Here is a 23704-nt window from a genome sequence, read left to right on the forward strand (position 1 = left end):
TCAATGGGCTTCACTCTACAGGATATTAGCATTACTAATTTTTAACAGCTCCCTCTGGCTTTATTATCAGTATTTGAGATTCTGTGCCGCGCTAACCTTGGACCTCAAGGGGAGCTGGGCAAGCTGGTGCTAAGCCACCGTTTGCCCTCCCTCTTGTGTGTTCCCTGGGGGGCTGGATACAGTTTATGAATATCTCCGTTTCTCCAGAATCTTCAGATCTGGGTTGCTGTGATTGAACAGTGTATTGGACGTGTGCAATATGGACCAACAGTGTCTGGGTACAGGATGGGTGACTCAGGCAGGGCCCCTTAAATCCAGAAACCATGCAAGTAAATCTGACGCTTCTGGGAAACACTGGATTTAATCACGTCTGCACTTGATCAGGTACTTTCTCAGATCATTGGGTTTCTTGCACCAACACTGCATAGTGTATAGGTGGTGTGAATGTCTGGTACACCTCAGGCAAGCTTTATGGGCGCACGTGGAGGGCGGTTATCTGGGGCAGCAGACTGCTAGGACAGAAAATGCCTATCGCTTTGATGCCTGCTTTGTCCAGACCAGAGTCCTGGAAATGCAGGCTAGGGATGTCTGTTACTGCAGTGGCTGTTCACATAAACCCAAGCTCTCCTCTATTTACCTTTTAAGATTCAGTTTAGAAGGGTGAAAGATGTACTTTCATGAAACTAATCTTTGAAAATATTTTTTGAAAAGATGTTATAGCGTGCTTGAGAGTATGCCAACGGTACATTTGCTCAACCTTCTAGAATTAGCCCTTGGTATAAAAAAGGCCCTGATCCTTCTGGATTAAAGTCAGTACAACCTGTGGATTTTATGTGAGGTTTAATGGATTTTAACCTAAATAAATAGAATTCCTCGAGGCTGATAAAAGTTCTGTGATCTGTATTATAGATCTATGCCAGGAGTTCAGTCAAGAGTAGTATTTTCCTAAGTATTTTCCTTTGGTTTCCTGTCTAATAGCAACAGGAAAAATACCATTCTGCGGGAAAGGCAGGTAGGTATATTAATCACAACAATACAGGACTGTCAGGTGTTTTGCATTCCAGCATTGCAAAGTAGAGGTTTTGAGGAGGGAGAGTAGTCCTTGCTTCTGTCCTCCACAGTCATCTTGATCCTATAAAACTGTTCCTGTTCTAACAGGGTGGGCTTGACAGTAAATGAGAAAAAAGAAAGCAAATACAGTCAGCTTTTTTTAGGATTTTGTTACATGGGATGCAGCTGGCTCTTCAGCTGAATAGTTTTAGGCTGAAAGTAGTAACTTTCCATCTAATTGCAGTCTCAGGCTTCATGAACAACTGCTCAAGCAAAAGACTTCTGTAAAGCCTTGGGAGCCCAGATAGCATCTTGTAAATGATAGTTTACAAAAACTAGCATATTTAAAAAAAAAACAAAACAAACCACTTGCAGCAAGCAGCTTTTTAGGGCAACAGATGAAGCATCAGGAAGTTGGGATCTAAAGGCATGTTGGGGGGACAGTGGATTCTCCTGACTGGCTATGTGAAACTTTAAGATGGGATCGCTGATGAAATGTTCCTTTTTTCATCTGTGCAGCAGTGTGTGGACAAACAAGGTGCTCATGAATGGGAAGCGTTTGGAGCACGAGGCTTGTCTTTCCCTCCCTCCTGGTGGACTGCTAGGCGGGGGTGGGAGGGTGCCCGAGGAGGATTCGCAGCGATGTGCCTGCAGTCTTTTCCAGATGCAAAACTTTCTCGGATTCCATTTTGACAGAGCTAATGGAGAAAGAGAGGGATGCCTGGTTCCAAATAGCTAATTTCACTTTCCTAATCTGTGAACATCTGTGGAATTTCCCTGGGCTCAGTCCAGCTCTTCTTGACTAGAGGAGTCCTGTTGGATCTGTCCGTAGGTTAATGTAGTCGCCTTTTCGTGCCGACTTCCACTCAAGAACTTCAGTTCCCTTTTCATGCTATAAAATCAGCAAAAGCAGATTCGTAGACCATGCATGGTCAAGAAAAATCCCCCAGCTGGGCAATGACCCTGTGTCAGCCTTGTTGACTAGCAAGCACATGGCTGTGAGCCATCCTGTGCCCTCCTGGCTGCCGTGGCCAGCAGTGCAAGCTGACTCAGTTGTGTGATGGCAGGGTAGGCTCCTCTCTACTCCAGATCTTGCAAACTTGCTGGGTGGGCTAATCCAACACCGCTTTATGGCAGTCAGTGGTAACTTCCTAATTCGTATTAAAAGGCTCCATTTCCAGAAAGTTGTGTCTGATTTTCTTTTTTTGTGTTAAATCTTAAGAACGTTTTGTCACCTGTTCTGTAAACAAAGGGCATAGGAAGTACAATTTCACAGAGATAAGAGATTTACATGTAGGCTGAGGAATGCGTGAACAAAAAGACCTCCAGTATTGAGAAATAAATCCATGTACTCTGATTTTTTTTTTTTTTTTTGAAGTGTGTATACTGCTGTGGTTGCTTACTCAGCTATGATGGCCTTTTGGTTACAGTACTCATTTTGCAGTAACTTCACTAGGGGTAGGACTGGCTGAGAATAAAATAGCCATAAGTAGGTTCCCCCATGGTTTCACACGCAGATCAACCAGCAAAGTGTAGTTCTCGGTACTGACAACTGTAATTTCTTCCTCCATTCTCATTGGAGTTTTCCCACTGACTCGTTGTTAATAGCAGGTGCCTTGTAGCTGGCTTGCAACCTTAATTTACGTACCACCAGAGGGACTTGCCTCATCTAACTTGAGGCAGCTGAAACCTGTTGGGCAAGTTGTTCAGTAAGAGTTCTTGTCTCTCTCCATTGACTGCAAAGGGAGCCTGGATGACCAGGTCCTGGAGTAGATGGTTATATCCTAGATGTTTGAAGGAAAGTGATTTGAATTCCGTCCTGTTGACAAATTTCTGTGTGAGAAACAGGCCTTGCTGAAATGTATCGGAATCCTCTCAGTATTTTTGGCTCAGAGAATGCTCTTTTAATGCCAGATTTTTCCCTGTATATTCTTCCTGAAGGTAAATGTTGGGAAATTGCACTTGAACTTGTGTAACAAATTGTGTGATGATCTTGTGAAAATAACACATTCCTCTTTCTGTTATGTTTTGAATCACTTCTGTCTGGCCATTTTACCCTCTTCTATATTCTCCAGTGTTAAGGATGGAATTAACTGTTTTACTGGAGTATTTCAGAATTTATCCTGAAAGTGGTTCCTTCTGGAGAGGTTAGTGTTTCCCGTTTGAATGGGTTTGAGGTAGTCCTAGGTTCTGTTACCCTGTTTCTTCTTCCCTTTTTCTCCCCTTCAGATTTCTTTCTAGTGTTTGGATATTTCATTAACCTGACATCTGTTCTGCTTTAGGAGAAGCCTGATGCCAGCCCCACATCTCTACAGCTGCGATCCCAGATTGAGGTAAGCACTTGGATTTTGATCACCCATTTTTTTTTGTTTGTTCTTTAATTTGATATTCTGCATGAATTAGGCAAATGCTGCTCTCATGTCTGCTCTCGCTGCTATGTCTCTGCTCTTGCAGGAGTCACTTGGTCTCAGCAGCACCGCGTCAACACCCGACACTGAAAGAAAGTAAGTGAAGGTACAGGAGGTGAGAAAGAAGGGAGGGGGAATTTGGTGCGTTTTCTTTTTCCTTGGAGTAAATTCATTTTAGATTGTATTGGTGTTTCAGAATTTCAGATCCAGCCACTATTAATGGAACCCATTTTGGAACCCGCTCCTTCTCTCATTCTCTTTTGGCCTTTTATTATTTTGTTTTTTAGATTGGGGAGGGTTATTTTTTCTTGGCGTACACCAATACGACTGATAGTCATTTTTGAGGAACATCACTGACTTCATTCTCTGCAAATTAAACCTGCTTAAAAATTAACTTTCTGTGACTAGATCTAAATGCAGCCAGAAAGAGGTAGGTGAGGGGAAGGGAGAGTTACAAACTTGCATCACTTTCACTTTCCTGTACGCTCCTGGGTTTGTAACTGTGCTTTTGAAGACGGTGCCAAGGGAAAGAAGTATTTAAAACCAAGTTGAAAGGAGCTTTAGTTTTAGCAGTCCTTAATATAAACCTCTCTGTGAGGACTGAGAGGGTTACTGTCACCTCCTGCTGCAATGCGTGTGCTTGTTTTCTGCGCCTCCTTCCTTTGATTCCAAGATCTTGGACCCCTACTGCTAAGGGTAACGTGCAGCGCTGCATGGAGACAACTGACACTGTATTTCCAATTGCCTGCACTTCATGGGCTAGTGCCAACTGGACTGGCTCAGAGGGAGTACAGGAATCCAGTTGTGATGTGATGCGCTTCCCTAAGGTTTTGCAGTCCCACATTTGAATATCTTCTAGTGATTCAACACTGGATGGTAATAGGAAGGTTGTAAGAAATTGCTGCCCTTGCTCTTGCTGGTTCAGTGCAAGGAGTGTCAGTCCCAGAGGGAGCTGTGGTGGATGCAGGGTATGAGACTCACCTGGGCGCCAGCCACATGGAAGTCAGTTGTCCGGTAGGGAACAGCTGCTTAGGGGCTCCCTGTGGGATCGTCTGAAAGCTGGTTCATGCTAAAGATCTTGGAAAGCGATAAATTATCTTTTGGAGGTGCCTGCTCTCTCTCCATCACTCAGAGAAAGCCGTGATGGTTCGCTTGAGGTAGACGCTCATTTTCAAAACAGCTTAAGACAGATAAGGTGAATTTTACCTTGGGTACCATCACTGCCCTCGTGTTACATGCTGTTAACAGAGAAAGCCTAGAAGGCTTAGAGTTTAAAAGTGGTGCTTCAGATACTGAAACATGAAAAAGTTTTCTTCAAGGATACCTCCCTGTCTAACATTATAATGAAACCAGAAGTGCCACAAGTGGATGGGAACATTATGAGAACTGTAATCTGGGAAGTAAGCTTCCAAGGTTATCCTATAATCATAATACTTTTCTCTCAGTCTCAAAGCACTTTCCCCATGGGTAAATATCATCATCCCACCTCAGGTAACAATGAGATAAAGATCTCGCAGGAGGACAGCACACAAATGGGAATAAACTCCTCTTACAAGTTCTAGCCAGTTTCCTAAAATGTGTGTCTATGTAGGTGTTGTACCACAAATAACTGAGTGAGAAGACAGTATCCACAAAAGCATCTCCTGAGTGACTCTATTCTGAGAGCACCCATTTACCTCACTGAAAGGAAGTTAACCTCGTTATCTTAGTTCAGATGGAAGGGACCTGTGATTTTTGTGGACCTTTCAAGAATGGAAGTGTCCCGTTCGAGGATTTGTCTGTCAGTTGAAGGGCGTAGATGATTAACGTGATCATATATATGAAACTGGCACAGGGCAGGTTGTGTCAAATATTTGCGCAGTAAGAAACAAAGCAACGTGATGCGTACTAATTGGGCAAAGTGTTGAAAATAATAAATGATATCTACTCAATACCATACAAATTATTCAAAACTGAAGTTATACAGGCCTGTGTCTATTAGTGACAGCCTGCCATATCAGTGCTGCTTTCATCCCTCTAGCCTGGACAGCTGAATTGTCACAGGCATGCCTCTTCCAGGGAGGCAGAGTTTACAAAATTGATCTGCAGGAAAATGACCACTTCCAAGTCCATCCGATACGTCTGTGCTTGCTACTCACACGTTGAATTTGGTCTTTTTTGGGGGAGGATGGCATGTTGGCCCTGGAGGGGTTTTTTGGGTTCAGTTTTAGTTGATGGCTTTCATCTGAATTTGCTGCGTGGGCACGCTACAAGATGGGAAAGCTTGTCCCTTTGGGGACACTGCTTTTGTGGCCCCCTCATGCTGCATGAAATATCTGGGGTAAACCTTTTACAAAACTTCTTTTGTTGTGAGAAGACTCCAGTTTGCCCAACCTGAAACTCGATGCAGATGTGCATTCGTTTCTCATATTCACAAAGAGATCTGGGGGGCAAAAGGAAAGATTTGTCCCAAAATAGCCATCCAGATTTTCAGGAGCTGAAGAATCTGTTGTTGTGAGTACTCTTCCAAAGCCCAAGTAAAAGCTTGCCCAAGAAGAAGTTATATTTCTACATATTGAAAATACAAACATTTTCCCAGGTTGAGGTGAGGCGAGTTGTTTCTGGTCTGGTGTTCTGTGCGGGTTGCTTCAGAAAGTAAAAGCAGTCCCAAGGAAAAACCCGTGCTGGGATGGGGAGGAGAGAGCAAGCAGCCAGCTGGAACGTGGTTGCTGACGGTAGCTTCCTTGCCCAGCACTGCTGCCTGCACACCCCGCGGCTTAACGCTGCCATGGTCTGAAGTTTTGAATTACACACCTGGATGGTTGTTTAATTTGCCAGAATTGAGAGACTCCAGACAGAAAGAGGCTTTGAGGGAGTCTGGAAGAAGTTATGTTTGTTTTAACCTGATTTGGTTTTCCTTTTCTGTGGTGCCCAACCGAAGAGAGAGCCTGACAGACTCCACTGTACACCGCACTGAAAACAGATTAGCCTTGGTGCTCCATGGTAGGAAAAGATGTTTGTGTGGACAAGCAGTGTATGTTCGGTCTTGCCTTGAGTCTTACTAACCCTGCTGCCCTGGTCATTATTATTACTGTCTGTTCAAAGCCAGCATGAAATTAGTCAGTGCCCTCAAGTCCAGCAAGTTGCTCAACAAGTATCTGTCAGTGGGTGATGTGCTGTAACACAGAAGAGCAGCCATAGTGCCTGGAGGGAGGCAAAAGGGGTTAAAGGAGTCTGGAGGCAGAGTTGCTTGTCACTTCATTGTCCCTCCAAAAGGCATTTGGGGCAATACTACCTTCCTCTGTTGCTGGCAACACTGTTCCTGTTAATTAGATGAAACTACAAAAAAGATGGCACATATGAACTTGCTCTGTGCATTAAAAATGCCCTACCAAAGATGGTTTTCATTAGATTGATTCTGACAAAGAGAGAAGAATTTTTGCTGTAGCAAAGACCTCTGAGATTTATGTGAATAACAGCAAGGGTACTGATGTGGCCTGAAAAGCTATCCGTAAACAACAGAAAACAAAGTCACGTTTGTTCAAGCTTTGCTTCACAATTGCTGTGATTTTTTGACCATACTGGAGTTCCTTCTGTAAATTGAAACAGTTGGGCAGGCTTCCGAGTCATATAATATTCAGCAAATAACGCAAAGCATGGAATGAGATGTTAGTAGCTTTCTTCTCTTAATAATAAATTTCATTTCCCTCTGCTCTTTCCAAGATTCACGTCTTTTAAACTGCAGTCAGTTGGTGGTACTAGTGTCAGTGTGCAGATTCTCAGTGTGCCTTCAGCACAGTGGCAACAGCATCTCTAACAGTGATATTCCTCATTTTCAACAGAAATCTCCCTAGAACTGCAGGTGCTCCTATATAAGCACACTGACTTCTGCTTTTGCTAGAAGAATCATCAGTGTAACAAATAGGCAGTAAATGTGTTCTTAACAGTTGCTATTGCTTCGTTGTACCCATACCATGTTGATCTGGGGATGTACTGTATATACAATCCCTATTACTTCCAAGTGATGGCAACACCCCAAGGATGTTTACTTGGTCAGGGGACTGAGCAAGGTTTTCTCATAATTGTAAACAGAGCATTTAAAACAATGTAATCCAACTTTTAGCCTGTTCCCGTTTTTGAGCATTCAAGTCTACATGACAGACTGATGAGCTCTGCATGTTTGCCAGGAAATCCAGGTTAAACCCAGTCCCCTGAACTCAGGCTTCTGCATCCTGACTCTCATCCTGTTTTTAGAAGAACTGGGGATGTTGCAGAGGGGAAGTTGTGTGTTTTCCCTCTTGGGAAATAGATCTGTTTGCTGTCAGTGTTTGCTCCAGCGGCCTCTGGGCAAGTTTCAAATGTGGTGTGTCAGAGAGCTGCCAGGAAAGAGAAGGAAGTGGGTGAAAGACCCAAGAGCACTGCATACAGATAGGATGAGGTGCAGTCAATCCTATATACTATTTTTTTTCTTTGCAGCTGCAAGAGAAAGGAAGGACAAAACCCTACGCATGGGATAGCAGTTGTGGCTGCATCTGGCATTTTGCAAGCATTCCCACCACCTTCCCATGGCAGTGGGTGTTACAAATTGTCGCCTCCTATGTGAATCACCTGCTGTTTCTTGAACTGTACCGCTCAAGCACGCTCCTGACCAAGTAAATGGTCATACTTCATATGAAGTGCCACAATTCATCCTGCTGTACTCCTCAGCCTGCGGCACAGTACAGTTTTCTCAACCCTGTGATCCTCAGGACCTAAATCCCAGACTCTGCCAGAGCAGGGAACTGAGCAGAAACAGACTTGTCAAGCAGAAGGTGCTGGAGAAAAGCACGCACACACGTGTGGGGTGCAGGCGGCACGGGGCAGCATTGCTCGGGGGCTTTGCATTCCCCTGGCATGGGGGAGCTGCTGTGCCTCCAGCAGCTGTGTCCTCAACTCCTTGCCTCAGCTGCTCCCGAGAGTGAATGTCTTTGTCATCCTCTCTGCATGTGCAGGACGCACGTCTTAAACAGGGCCCCTCGCACGTTCAGTTCATACAGTTTGGCCAGATCCCCGATGGCTTGTTGGGAATGTCAGAGGAGTTGTAGGCTGCTCGGGCGTTACGGCTTTCTCTGAGGTTGTTAGCAGGCAGCCAGTGAGGCCACAACACCAGTGGCTGCTATCTGCATGCTGTTGTCTCTGCAGGAGAAACTTTTGACTGAATCTATTTTTAAGGATGTTCTGCAATGGATGTGCCATAGTAAAGCTAGTTACCATCCTGTGGTATAAACTTGAGCTCCAAATTAGCCTGAGTGCCTGCAGTTCAGAGTTTCCGTCTTCCACAGTGATTTTCAGTGAAAGCAGCAGTCTCTTTAAAAATGGCTTTCGTTTTGCCCAAGGATTCATGCAAGCCTCAATTCTGCCCCCTTTGGTACACTAATCTACTGGCCTTTGCCAGTAGTCTTCAACACTAGATTTCCTAATCCTCTTCCCCTGCAGCATCCAAACTGCAGGTCAGGCTTTGAATGCAGAAGGTTATTAAATCGTCCCTCCAGGTCATAGATGGGGGGCCTTAAATTCCATCACGTTTGATTCTGGCAACTTCTCAAGGTGCCCAAATTAACTTCGGCAGGTATTTGTAAGCTCATCTGCAAAGAAACAGGAGTGTGGCTCTGACAAAGGGTGTGAGGCAGAGAAAGGGCAGAAACTGAGAAGAACAAAGCAGAAAACAAAGAAATCCCCCAATCCAGGGGTCCTAAATGCTACACTTAATGACTAACAGAATAAATTGCTCCTTTTGCGTTGTTTAAAAATGGAAAGGAATATTGGAAGAAAAAGAAGTAAGAGCTTGCTGTACTTGAGATGTCTGCATTTAAGATACCTTTTTTTTTTAATACCCTGTGCTTGCAGGAATCGAAAAGAATCGGTGAATGTGTACGGCCCTGTTTTTACTTGTTTGAGGCCTGATTTAGTCAAAGCCAAATTATTCATGCTGCCTTTAAACAGCCTCCTCAAGAGAAGTAGGGCAGGAAACTCCCACAATAACCCGCACAATGGGAGCGAGAGGCCAGCCAAACGCCGCCTGGGACACGTGAGGAGGGAAACCAGTGCGCCTTGGAGCAGCTGGAAGAAGATTTCAAGCCTGGTAATTTTGTACGAGGAAGCATGAAGGGCGCCTTTCACGAGAAAGCCCGACTTGTCGCAGCTAGTTGACACGGCACCGAGTGAGCAGTGCATGCAGAGTGGGGTGCATTGCATGCAGTACGTTGGGCCCTGCTCTTTGTTATCAAAGAGTTTTTAGCTGACAATTATCTGCCTCCTGGCTGGGACCCGCTGGTTGGTTATTCAGTACATGATGTAGCCTCATCTGCCCGCTGCCAGTCACCGGACCGAGCCCGTGGGACCAACGTGGTGGCTTCTGTGCTGGTGGTGGCAGAAAATACGCGTACGCACGCACGGCCCACAAGCAGCTCAGTGTTTGTTTCCACTGAGAAAGTTTTGACCTGCTTAAAGAGCCATTGCTATGGAAACCTAATGAGAAGATAATTGAATGAAACGTCTTTGCTTTCCATCCCTTTCTCACACTGGTGCCAGCAAGGTCAGAACCTTGCAGGCCTGCTTTCTCTTCAGGTTCATGCAAATTTGATAAAAATACCAAAGGCCCATTTTCTTCCCTGTGCCAGCTCTGGTTAGATAAATTATCTTGTATTCAGTCAGGAGCAGTTACAAGTCTGTCAGTTTTTCATACTAATTATGTGACTGGGCCATTTCTAATGTACGCGGATAACCAAATGGCTTTGCAGCAGAGCCAGCGTGCGCTTTTGCATTGGTTTATTCACCGCTATGAATGTGCATAATATTTGTAGATTAAAAATACCATCCAAAGCATTTTCCTCAATGGGCTATAAATAGTCATTGGGAGGGAATAAGAGGGCCACTATCAGTTTATTGAAGATCATAACAGTAGTGTTTCATTATCAGATGGTGCTATGCACCTGTGGATTTTATGGTCCATAAATGAGACGAAGCCATGTGTTAAAGCACATCTGCATTTAAAATACTTAGTGTTGAAACAAAAACCCATCAGAAATCCTGTCATTCTCAGTTCTCATGTTTGTTCTGTTTCGAGAATGATGAGCTTTCAAAAATCAACAGGCATATTCATGAAAGCAGCACATGGTGTCATTTGTTTCCTTTCCCAGTTCTGCAGTGTACCAGCACATTCACGTCTCGGGGTATGTATGACTGTGTCTCTTGTAACATCAACCGCTCTGTATGCAAGATAAGCCCCAGCGTTTTTTTGTCTGAGATCAGAATCTGTCCAGAGTTAACAGGGAGAGCTGTAGCCTAGTAGCTCAATACAGCCTAGTTAAAACCCTCATTAATAATCAAATTAATAATCAGATACAGTCTCAGTTGGCTTGTGAAGCAAATGCATACATTGATTCTTCCTTGAGCTCCAAGTTTTGGAGCCCACCTCCAGGATTCAAGGGTTAATTTGTGAAAGGGATTGCTTAGGTATACCAAAGTCACCCCCACTGCAGCGCTTTTATGGAAAGATAGACTCAAAAGCCATTTTGGATTCCTGGCTTTGCCATTGTTCATACAAAACCCACAGGCTGCAAAAGAAGAACCAGAAGTGCCCTCCAGAGGCAGTCCTCATGTCCAGATCTTTGTTGTCAAAGACATCTGGTCTCTATCTTTCAAGCACCCTCTTAAAAGCAGTTAGTTTTTAAAGCTGCCCTTCCTTTCTCTACCTACTGTTGGAAGTTTGTCCAAATAGTTAGGAAATGTTAACTCCTCTTTTCTAATTTCTTTCCAGATTATGTCTACCTGTTCCTGTGCCTGATTATTTAATAGGCAGTAAATTAATCTTCTTGCAGCTTTCAATTTTGTCAGACTGAACAGGCAAAACTTTTCTAGCTCTCTGTTGTAAGATAAGCTGTCCAGTTCCCTGACTATTCTAACAGCTTTTTTCTTTACTGCTTATGGTTTGAATTCATCTTTCTTGAGCATGAGTATTTGACGGTTGTACAGCCGTTCCCATATATATTCATTCTTTGTGCTGCCATTGGAATTTCCCATCCTTATGCCTTTTAGGATTAACGGGTTGGGTTTTTCTCAGTCATACTTTTTCAGCTGGTATCCCCAGATACTCTGTCATTTGCAAACCTCCAGCATTTGAAAGAGTGACTTTCGTGTCCTGTTTGTGTACTTGCACATTTTAGCGTTGAATGTAAACTCATTTCTGTTAAGCCAGTCTTCCTAATCAGCTAGTTCCTGGTCCAGGTTCTCCACGCCGGCTGTTGCTACTAAATTTTGTGTCACTGATCACTGAGCGGTCTGATGTAATTTACTAAACTCCGCTGAAACCCATCATCTCTCTAAGGCAGAAACATTTGGTTACTCCCAAAAGTAGCTCCATTTTTAGATTATCTATTGTGCTGCATTTTTTTTCCCCCTCACTTGTTTATTTCAGCAGTTTAGCTCTAAGAGGTCCAAAGTATCGGCCTAGAGATACTTTTGAATTTGTGAGATTAATGGAGTCAAGTTTTGACCCCTTCTGCAGCTCACTTCTAGAGATTATAGGTTGATAAGAAAGTACTCTTTCCCTCTGGCCATAAATCTTTTTTTCTTCTTTCTTGTCTGAATATATACCCATACATTTCTTCAGCTATATGCTGTGACAGAGTACTTTTCATGTGAAAGCTTGCTAATGAAGTTGTACATCAGACCACAACAAAAATGAAGGCCTCCACAGTGGAGTAATGGCATTTGGCTCCCTTTCAGACACGCAGTGCTGAAACTTCTGCCAAATGTCACTGCATCATTAACTTTCAGTACAAGTTATCAGTCTATGAATGGAAGAACACAAATCACTTTCAGTACACGTTCACAGAGGAGCTGCCGATTTAACAGAGTAAGGGAGTGTAATTGGCAAATCAAACACACAGCGACTCCAAGGTACTTTGGAATTTTTCACCAGACATCTAGGAAGTAAAACACTTGATTGATTTCACTGAGGATTTTTAAGCGTCAGAGTTGTCTGGTGGAACTAAAAAGCAAGTGCCTTATCAGGCTCTATGTGGTAGGTTTTGTCGGCGTTTCCATCTCTTCAGACCAGCTGTTAGCATTTTCAAGGTCAGCCCAGGCATGGAAGATTACCTCTTTAGGGAATGCATGAAATGATAATTGGAATTTGCATCCTCTGATGAAACTCGGCATAGTTCTTAAATCAGTTACAAAGGAGAAGGTGGTCTGCTTGCTGTGGATCCTACTCTTCTCACCCCCTCTAGCTCAGGCGCATCACAAGTTTGCTCCTGCTGCTCTTCCCCTTCTTTGGAGGCCAGTGTGCGACAAGTTGGTGGCCTCAGGCTAATTCCCAGTGAACAGATGTCCACATCACAAACATTGCCGCTACACCTGCTACTTACTTGCGTCGTTGTTGGCAACTGCGCAAGAGAAGAAAAGGCTTAAAATGGATTTGGAGGCTGAAGAGCACAGGAGACTGCCTCTCCGTTTCGAGGCTGCTTTCACTAGTGAGGCGAAGTTCTGATCATTAACAGATTTCATTTTGTAAGGAGGGTGATTTGGTGCATTTCATGGATACTAAATTCATTTAAGATAAATAGAATAACTGCTTGATGGGTGAGGTCTGTGCTCGGGTGCAAAACATGTAGTGGATTAATTCTGTCAGTTCCAACAGAACTTGGCTTTCTTTTTACCTGGTTGTCTCTGTATACAAGTCCACATACTTTTTATCTGATTTACCTTTATTTAGAAAAATACTCGCTGACAACTTTACTTTGAAGTGTCTGGATGAAATCCTGGCCCTGTTGAAAGTCTTTAAATTTTGACACTGGCTCTTCTGGAGTTTTTACCCAGAAAGTATGGGGTTTGTATTTTTCCTTCTGCATTTGTTATTCAGGCTTCTTAAAAACTAAGCATTTGGTGGGATATCAGCCATATCATTCACTTTTTCCCTTCAAGGGTAAACTTTATCAGCAAGGAAAACACTAAATGTCTCCCTCCACCTGGTGCACTACAGATCTGAAATTTGGTTGCTTCAATTGGTTCGTAGTTTGTGCTGGATTAAATTTCTAATCAGCCTGAGGTCAAAGGAGGTTACATTTCAGAGCTTCACTGTGCCAAACCCTCCTTGTCTAAATTACTAAATCAAACTGAAACTTCATACTGTCTCATTTCCCCTTTAATGATGTCTTTGCAAATTGATGAGCATGTTTTTCAGGCTTGCAAAACGTTGGCCTGTAATTGCTTACGTCTTCTAAACTCTGAACTGGCTTGAACTAAAATTTTCCTTCAAGTGGTTTACCGAATTGATCAAAAACTCTTCATTGCCCTCTTCTGGGGGTCTAAGAAAGCGCAAGGAGCCTGTGCAAACACTGTGGACGGCAACTGGAGTGTAGCGTGCGTGTATTATCATATGGCCTCATTCAAAGAACGACTTGGCTTGAGGTCGTCTTGCTATGCTGGGGTACGCATGTTTCCGTTCCGCATGGCTGCGGTACAGCCGCCGCACAGTAGGGCATTGTCACGTCGCGGGGCCGAGCTCTCAGCAAAGACGCCGCAGTAATGCGTTGCACTTGGAGCCTCCAGCAAAGCCATTGAAGCTGGCAGAAGTCATTTCACTGGCTTGGCGCAGCTTGGTTAAATAGTGATTCCCATAGGAAGGCTTCAAAGAATTGCACAAGATTTGGTAATTTCTATTAGGTCCATTTATACAGACAGAAAAAAAGGCAGTGAAGGGGGGCGATGTCTCATCAGAGGTCCCACAGTGAACCTTTGGCACTGAATTGGAATCCATTATGGAAAACTAGTTCAATGAACATAAAGACCGAGAACAAAAGATTTACTTACTATTTTAGTGGGTTGTTTGTGAAGTCCATGTTCTCTTAAAATAAGCCGCTCCAGCTAGCTTATGAGGAAGGGAGTATACGCTGGTGGGAAAGCACACAGAAAGGACTTGGGAGAAAGAAGCTGTAGTCTGCAGTCATCTATGGTTGTGCTTCATAGGGTCTGGACAAGCTTTCTTCACCTTGTCTGTAAAAAGATCTCTACTCCTCTCTTCCACACGGTGGCTTCCGAAAGTTTAATAAATATTTATAAAGCATTTTCAGATAAAAAACAAATAGGCCGAAAACTGTTATACAGCTAAACAAATACAGCATCCCGGTGCTACGGTTTCTAAGGCAGCCAAAATACTGTTTTACAAATGGAAAGGGGGAAAGTATGTGAAAAAGTGTATTTCTGAGGGATCCCTAGATTCCTTTGCCTTAACCGTAGGTTTCTGTCGGTATGTATTTTTCTATGCTGGTCACAAAAGGCATGTTTAAGACGGGAACTCAGTTACTGTGGTCGGACCAGTGGGTTCAGTTTTTGTTTTCAACTTGCTGTGTTGGGAAGAAAAGGGAAGAGAAAACAGCTCATGATATATTGTTTGGAAACTATAATTTACTGTAATCAGACAGCTCCCATGAAATGTAAGAAGCCTACATCAGTAAGTCCACTTCTCTTTTTTGTCCTAGGCTCTCCATTCATAAATCAAGTTCGGAAGAAGGCTCTGTAGGTCAGTATATTTCATTTTATTTGATACTCCTATAGAATTCTTAAACAGGTTTTGAGTTTTGCTTGTGCTGGGATGTGAAGAGCTGAGTAAACACAATGCTGGCAGAAGTCAGTAGCATTTGTGCGGGGGGTGGGGAGGCGAGTCTTAGCAGCTTTAAAAGCTGGATGCTGGGTGTCTCAGTGATCACTGAGACTGCCCAACCAGCATTGTCATGTGATAAATATGCATCTTTTGACCTGTTATATTGAATTTAAAATGTCTGCATGTTAGATCACTCTTAGCCTGTCCGTTTGTACTCTGAAAATTACCACCGCCAGTGAATAACTGGGGTTTCTGTTATTTTTGTTCATGTCACGCCAGTCTCTTCCTTTGTTTCTGAAATATTTTGCATAAATATGTATTTGTTTTCCATTGTCTTTCACTTTTTCTTTTTTTTCCTTTTTTTTTTTTTTTTAAACTTACTATAATTAGTTTGTATTGCTATCCTAACTTACTAGCTGTGCTGATACAATTTTGGACAGATTTTATATTGCTCATTGGAGAGGAAAAGAAGAACTGGGAGGTTTTTTTCTTTGCTTCTTTTTTATTTTTTTTTCTAGGGACATTTCCACACAGTCTAAACTTAAGCTGTGTTTCAGAGAGTCAGTAAACCCAGCTCTAGGGCTTCTAGGGTGAGATCCAAAATACTATAGTCACGTGCTGAAACTCAGTGGCACGGTATAAGCTGTATTCATTTGAATTTTTCAAAAGCAGAGGGATGAAGTAGCTCTGTATTAGTAGCATTTCTGCCAGATCAGGCACGGTACGTTCTTTTGCAGATGGCATAAACTTTGTAGCATGTGCCCTGGTTAATTCAACGGCACAGTTATATGCCCTACCTTGAGCCAGATTCCATTCTTTTTTAGAACAAATTACTTACTTCTGCAGCATCAAACCATACGCAGATCTGATATTAATGGACATGGAGACCCAGCCCTGTACAGTCCAGACATACAAAGAGCAAGAGTCAGATGTAGCTGATGGTCTTACAAAATTTCTCACGCCAAGTAGCGGAATATGCGTGTGTGCTTGTGAGTATGCGTGTGCATGCGTGTGTGCATTTATATATGTGTAAAGTATTTCTTTCTGTATAGATCTGCACACACATATTAGAAAATTACTTATCTGAGTTGTGGCTTAGGCTGCATAATTGCGGTTCAGTTAAAGAGAATAAACCAACAAAATACTTCAAAAACACATCCAGACTTGACATTAACAATTCAACAGATATCAAAATGAATGTAAAATATTTTCTGTTTATAATTCAAAATATGTAAGTTACTGGCTTATCTCAGTCTTCTATAGCATTGGCAATTATAAAAGAATGTGCATTTCCCTGAAATGGCTACATCAGCATAGTTCTAGTACAGAATAAATCAAGAAAAACAGAAAATTTGAGATTTTTTTTACTCTTGTTTTTGACTTAAAAAATATAACTTAATGCTTGAAAGCTTCTCTGGCATTTACTAACTGATGTTTTTTTCTGAAATTCTTTTTCCCTTTCCCCTCATCCTCCCTCCCCACTTTCCTTTTAGGGAAAACAGACTGGAAAAAGAAAAATAAGTTTTTTTGGCAGAATTTCCGAAAGAACCAGAAAGGACTAATGAGGCAGACTTCAAAAGGTAAATCTTTTTTAAGGACACGCAACCTATCCATATAAAATAGAAGGAGCCAGCATCACAAAGGAATAAAATTTACTTGCAACCGTGTGGCACTTAGGGGTCTGTGGATCTGGAATTATTGTATGTTTGGTTCGTCATGAAAGAAAGACGAGTCATATTCTGTGAGATTGCATCTGTATGAGGCTGGGACACCTTCTCTCCTGACTGTCAGTGAATGCACATGCACAAAGTGACGCAGTTAATATATTTATAAGTTATACCTGTAAATGAACAAGATGCCTTTTTTTCTGATCCTGGCATCATGAGAGAAATGCTGATCTGTTTTAATTAGAAAGATGTTTCTCCTTTCTTTGGCATTGGGTTACTTTGACCCATTTGCTTTAGGCTTGAATCCAGCCTCTCATTGTAGGAGAAGACACTACAAGAAGTAGTAAAAGTGCATCTGGTGCCTAGTGCACATGTAGGATTGATTCCACGTAAACTGTCAGGTGTCCTTCTCTAGTTCTTGTCCCAAAGATGCAGCTGTGCATTGCTTTAAGTATTTCTCTTTGCACAGAAAATTCCTGTTTCCCCATGTGTATCTGTTAGATCCTTCTGTTGCAAACATGCTTTCCCCACGTCACGATGTCTGTGTTCGGATGGATTGTGAAAGATGACCGGAGCCCAATTACGAGGTCGAAAAGGGGCACATCGACACTCTCAGTTAAGCGTGGGTCCTTGCTGGCTCTCAAGGCAAGTTCTAACTGTCCGCGCCGACACACGAAGCTCATACCAAAAAGTGAGGTCCTGGAGTCGAGGGCCCCAGTACATCCAGCACCATGTGCCAGCTCAGTGGCCGATCAGATAGCCTGGATAGATCGGGGGATGTGGCCAGTCCACAGCAGAAAGCTGCGAGAGCCCAGCACACCATTCCTGGAAGGGCTTCCCATCCGCTCTGGCAGCTGACTACAGTATTCCTGAAGGCTGAGCGCAGGACTTTTCTGGCATTAGCACTTTCTCTTTTGATTCTTGTCTTTCAGGGTCAATAACTGTGTGATGACAGTCACGTTTTACTTCTCCTTGTCATGCTCTCCTGCTCTTGGTGTCAGAGTAAACTTAGCTTTCTGGCCTACTTTACTTCCTTTTCAAAATCATTCAGTCCTTTGAAATCATGCTGTGAGACTGCTCTGAGGAAGGTCTGTTTCTGGGCAGCCAGATCCACATGGTGACCAGATTTCAGAGCACTGGGTAAAATCCAGTTTCAATATACCCCGCTCTGTGCCTGACCTCTTACGCATGCTTGTTATCTCTGTGCTTTTTCCTGCAGGAGAGGACGTAGGGTACGTGGCCAGTGAGATCACAATGAGTGATGAGGAGCGGATCCAGCTGATGATGATGGTCAAAGAGAAGATGATCACCATTGAGGAAGCACTTGCTAGGGTATGATACGTACACACTTCAGTTTCCTGGAGAAACATGTTTTAGGATGTAGGATATACCAATTTGGAGTTTTCATTTCAAAACATAGGAGAAGGAGAAAAAGCTTGCCGGTTTGTCCCATCGCACTAGGTAACATAAATTAGATAGCAATTCCTTTGTTTATGAGAAAAAGTGAGATTTAGATCAACCAAAAACAGATGTCTAAGGTATGGCAAATTAATCGAGACCTAAAAGCATTTGCTTCTCTCCATTGGCAATAAAGGGCGCCAATCAGAGAAAAGCTCAAGTGTATACGTTTTCATTGCAGCTGTCTAAAGGTAAGGGAGATGAATCCCACCTGTATTAGTCCGTATTTATCACGCTCATTCGTAGGTTTGTTTAAGTACTAAAAGGAATGCTTCAGGTTTTGCTGAGCTTGCCTTATTTGTTTAGAATGTGTGTATTTGTTATTTTCCTGCTGCTAATGGCTGAAGGGCAGTTTGAAGGCTTCCATTTTCAGCAATTAAAACTTTTAAAAAGACTAATGTTTAAGCTGAAATTTCTTCTGCTTATTTCTTAGCCGAAAAGGTGGTGTTTTGTTTTAATAGCCTTCAGGAAAACATATTCATCTGTTTTTGGCATTTGACATTAAAATCAACACATACGTATTTTTTGATAGGTACAGTGGCTGTCAGAAGTGTTTCTTTACAAAATCTGAATGTTAATAAACCAAAGAAAAATAACTGTAAGGAATTGTATTTGTGCAGCAATAGGGCTGAGATTTTAATTGCTCAGGAGCAAAAAGGTCAGTGTTCAAGTTTCCACACCACCTTTGATTTTGTACCCTTGTGCAAAATACTGTGATGGAACATGGGGTATTCTGTATGGGCTCTATTAGAGGTGCAGAAAACGAGATTTAGATTGTGAATTGGCACTCAGATAAATTTCTGTACTGACATACTATATCTTGAAATAGGTTATCCTAGAATAGAAAGTTATGTTATTTTCTGAAGAAAATATTGCTTTACTGGGAGTCATATAATGAAAAAAAATGCAAAATTTTAAAAATTACCGGGTGGTAATATTGGGAATTCTTTTACTTCTCTGTTGTTAAAAATTTTTGGGGGTAGGTTTGTACCTAATCTGTATGGTGAATATATGTCCTTGTACTGTTTCCCTCTAGTGGCCTGAGCTACTAGCAGCAACTTTTTTTTTTTTTTTTTTTTTTTAGTATCATCAGTTCTTGATGGTCCTCTCAACAGTTTGACTCCAGTAGGATTGGTTTTATGTCTTAAGCCTTTTATTGGAAAGTGGGAAAGATGGTCTTTAGTTTTAAAGTTCTAAAAGGTAGTTCCTAGTCTACTGCACATCATTTTCTTTATGAAGGAAATTGGCAGGCTATTGTGATTTAGTCTGTCCGATGGAAACTGTGCCTCTGAGATGGGGATATATAACATATTTTACCAAAGACATTTAATCAAAATTCAGTGTTTACAGATCACATCCTTTAAAAAAAACCCGCATAATTAAAACTTCTGATTCTAAATCAAATTAATTTATTTTGAACAAGTGAGGCATACAATGCCAAAGTTCTGATTTTCCCAGTTCCACAATGATATGGGGGAAAAAGAAACCTGAAAGGACGTTAACTCTTGCTATTTTAATGAAGATTGATAGCTTCTTCTCACTGGAAAATGTTCTCTCTGTCTTTTTAAATTTCAGCTGAAAGAGTATGAAGCCCAGCACAGGCAATCAAGCAGTGGAGATGCTACAGAATGGCCTGATGGTTCTTACTCAACATTTGATGGGTCTTCCAATTGTAATGTAAGTACCTGTCATTCTGATATAGCTCCCCAGTATCATTTAATATTTAAATTCTTTAATTTCAGTACAGAAATATCCTGATTTACCTGGTGATAGCAAATGTGTCATTTGACCTTGTGATGCTATGTTCTGTCTGCAGAAAAGCTTTAACATGGATTTTCAATCTTCGAGGTCTGTTGTCGTGGACTTTAACGATCTTATTGTATAATCTCTCTTTTTTCTTTTTTTTTAATCTGACCCTTTGTCACTGAGCTTTTGAAGCACGATTTATCTCAGGCAAAAATGTCCATGTTCCAAAATGCACAGAAAAGGTTTATGATGTTGTTTAGAGGGAACTGTTTAACTTTACTTCTCAGTTACCGTGAATCAGCAGAGTTTCTTGGGCCTTCCTAGCCCTTTTTGATGCATCCTAGCTGAGGGTCTGGCTAAGTCCTCACTGCCTACTGCTTTCAGACAGTTCTACCTCTGCATTTGCAAACTCTCAGCTGAGAGAGTTTGCAGCTTTTGCCAGACCCATAAGCAGTAAGGCAGCTTTCCTCCCTCATTTTTACTTCTGAGTTGTGTAGCTTCTGTTGTTTTTATGGGCACCAGACAGTCTTTGTGTCATGTCATACTGAATTAATTAATTTTTCCTCCCAAATATCTTCATTTGCACTGAGTAGTTTATTCCACTTCATTTCTCTAATTGGAAGTTCACAGATAAATCATGGAGAAGAACACATTCGGCTGTCAAATCCAAGCTCTTTGTAACCCATATACTTGAATCATAGGCTTTTGAGACCACTGATTGATTTATTTGTTTTATTGTCAATGGAATTTCCTGCTAACTGCAGCAGACAGTTAGCTTCTCCTCCCTAAATGAAAAGAGGAATGCTATGTCATTTTATGAGATGTTTACAATATTTTGTGGTGGAGAAAGATTTTCTTGTTTATATTCAAAAAAATATGCCCAACTTTAGTTAGATGGGAGCAGAGGGGTATTGATGTGCCTTATACTCTGTTCTGATATATCAGAAATGTGCAAAGAATAGAGAAGGAAGGATCCTGACTCTTCTGCACTGATTGTTTAGCCAGCTGAAAGATGTCTAGATATTTTCCTCATTAGTATTTATAGCCTGAACTTTCCCCTCTTAAGGCCTTTGGCTAAGGTACTTACAGCATAAAAGCCTCAAAACTCTCATTTAGCATGGTCAAATCTCAGAAGGATACTGAGTTTCTCTGTTAGATCTTCTGATAGTGGTTTATGCTTGTGTTGAAGTTACTGAAAGCTGTGTATACCTCTGAGGACCGAACATGACTCAGTATTTGCTCCCTAATGGAACGACTTGCACCTTTTCTCTGAAATTATTTTCCTAAGCCATCTTTGCACTTTGAGTTAACAGCTCTGTTGCTTCTCTCTGCTGTCCTGGTAGAATTTGAACCATCTTCCTGCTAACTTCGACGGGGGATCTCTATTCCATTGTTGTAGATATCTCTCAAGATTTGTGCCCTTGCTCTTAATTTTTATTCTGGTTACATTTAACAGAAGCTGTGAAACTGCTTGCCTTCAAGGGAAAATCAGATCATCAGCAGAAATGAAACTTCATGTTAGAACAGAAGTCAGCTTGGCTTCTTTTTTTGTGGACAAGAAAGAAATCAGGGTTAACTGGGCTGAAAAACTTTGCGCTATAATTGACATGCAAGAGGGAAAAACAAACAGTGCGAAGTATCAGATATGCCTAGAGATAGGGCGCGTGTTCACCCGGACTATTTTACCAAAGGACTTCTCTATTAATCTGAAATGACCAGCTTTTGAGAGGTACAAAGATGATTCTGTTTTTAAGCCCTCTCTTTGCCAAATGGTTTGACTTTCACTGCCATTTGTGTGATTTGTACTCTGTGAATTTGGAATCTCAAAACTACCCCACTCATTTTATAGAGGCCATGAAGCAAAGATGTTTTTCCATATATTAAAAACATTTTGTTAGATAGCCCACTGCCTTCTAACCTCAGAAAGTAATTGAAAATATGAGTCACTGAAGTTTCTGGGTTGAATTAAAACTCCTTGGGCAATGGCTCTTCTGGTTCTGTTGGCATTTTTTCCGATTTCTTTTTTTTTCAGTTTCATGGCCAAATTGTTACTAGGCAGTTTTTAATGGAACATTGTGATCATACTTGATCATTTTGTAAACATTTTGTACACACAAATGGTAAAAGCAAATTGCAGGATAACTGGAGGGAATTTAGGGAAATAATAATTTTACTTGCTAATACATTTGTTTGGTAACCTTGGGGATTTAAGAGATATCAAGACACTAGTATAGTGGCTTTTTTTTTTTCCTTCACATTTTATCTTCCCAGGCAGAGAGACCTGCTGGTAGTTAGGAGGACTTGGGAGGATGAGCTTTTTGTGGAGAATCTTGGTCTAGCTTTGCCCAATGACTACCTTTCAGGAGGAAAAAAAAAAAGGTAGAATCTAAGCATTTGGAGAATCTAAAAACGAAGGCAGGATGTCTGGAGTGTTCTAAGGGTTTAAGTACTCCATACTTTCAAGCCAGCTCTGCCCACAACATAAGAACATCCACCTACAAAATAACATCTAAAAAAACCATCTAAAACAACATCATTAGTTGTTGTTGTTTTCCTTTCTAGGAAAAAAAAAAAGACAACTCTGTTTGTTTTTTTTTTTTTAATTAGCGTGTATAACTATCATGTGTTTATGACTAACATCACTGGTTTGATCCTGAACTCATTTTAAAGATTGATTTAAGGATTCTTTTTCCAGCTCCTCCTCTTGTAAATTACTGTACCAGGAAATGGAAACGTGCACTTCATACCCTTACAAAACTAAACCCTAAAGATGAACCACAAAGGGTTGAAGGGTTGTCATCTCAGCACTCGAAGGGAGGCAGCTTGATGTCATTGCTGTGCTGTTAATTGTATGTCCTGTTCGTTTGCTCTTAAGAAACAAACAAACAAACAAAGGCCTTGCCAAGCCAGTAGGTGACTTGGTTCTCTGCCACCTGAGAGCAGTTTGTAGCTTTCAGTCTCGCTACTGTGATCCCTTTGTTTCACAGCAAAGTATGTGTGTTATTTATTTGCTAATGTGGGAATGCAGTTGAAACTGTTTTTCTTTTTAGTCAGATGTATCAAAAGTCTAAAACGCCTCATCATTTTTTACAAATTTATTTCTGAATATTTCTGTTTCATCTCTGTTGGAATGAGGGCTGCTCACAGTAACTCTAGACAAGCTTTCATTGCCTTGTGCCAAATGTTGGGATGTAAAGCAGGTGCAGATTACAAATGGATCCCTTTCTGGATTTTAGATAAGGGCCTATTTGTTCTCAGGAGTCAGAAAGTCCAGGGAAAGAGAGGACTTCAAAATTGTAGCACATTCTTTCTTTATACTGAGGTGCCTTTTATGTTCTTAAAGATAGAAGCCCGTTTGATAACTTTGGGTGCTGAAATTCTCAGTTCATCTAAAACAGGGCTGCTTCGTCCCCAGAGCCCGCTGGTACGGCTCCAGCCCAGCTTGGAGGACCAGCATTAGGAGAAACCGGTATAAGTCCTTTCCTGTGCCCTCTGCTGAAAGACTGCTAATTGGTACCAATCGCCATGTTTGATGCAGGAGTGGGGGAGAGAAGCAGGAGGGAGATTGTGACAGAAGTGTGTATCATACGTGTGCTGCCACTGAAACAAACCACCAATTAATTTCGCTGACAGTTTCTGTAGATGCAAGTTAAATGAAGTTGTAATTATCCCTGGACTGAACTGTTTTGTTGGTCTCATCGGGCTTCTGTGTTTTGGCTTTGATCAGCGGATAATGGTCAGCCATCCACAGC

The 23704-nt window shown here is 41.8% G+C and overlaps 1 protein-coding gene across 9 annotated transcripts in view; it reads left to right on the forward strand.

Moving 5' to 3' along the window:
• The window catches only part of SASH1 (SAM and SH3 domain containing 1), a 567590-nt gene that overhangs the window by 499134 nt on the left and 44752 nt on the right, over positions 1-23704 (forward strand). For 6 of the 9 annotated variants that reach the window (XM_087775786.1, XM_087775785.1, XM_087775787.1 and 3 more), the window contains 6 exons: positions 3333-3383; positions 3505-3554; positions 14960-15000; positions 16575-16661; positions 17968-18080; positions 19782-19883. In XM_087775786.1, coding sequence (XP_087631912.1) covers positions 3333-3383; positions 3505-3554; positions 14960-15000; positions 16575-16661; positions 17968-18080; positions 19782-19883 — 444 coding nt within the window. Of the gene's footprint in view, positions 1-3332; positions 3384-3504; positions 3555-8666; positions 10649-14959; positions 15001-16574; positions 16662-17967; positions 18081-19781; positions 19884-23704 lie in introns of those variants that run through there. The other 3 variants (XM_087775788.1, XM_087775791.1, XM_087775792.1) reach the window with 3 other exon arrangements.

The sequence above is a fragment of the Nipponia nippon genome, unplaced genomic scaffold (genome assembly GCF_047370975.1).
Source record: "Nipponia nippon isolate SJK-2023a ecotype South Korea unplaced genomic scaffold, ASM4737097v1 scaffold_4, whole genome shotgun sequence".
Classification (NCBI taxonomy): Eukaryota; Metazoa; Chordata; class Aves; order Pelecaniformes; family Threskiornithidae; genus Nipponia; species Nipponia nippon.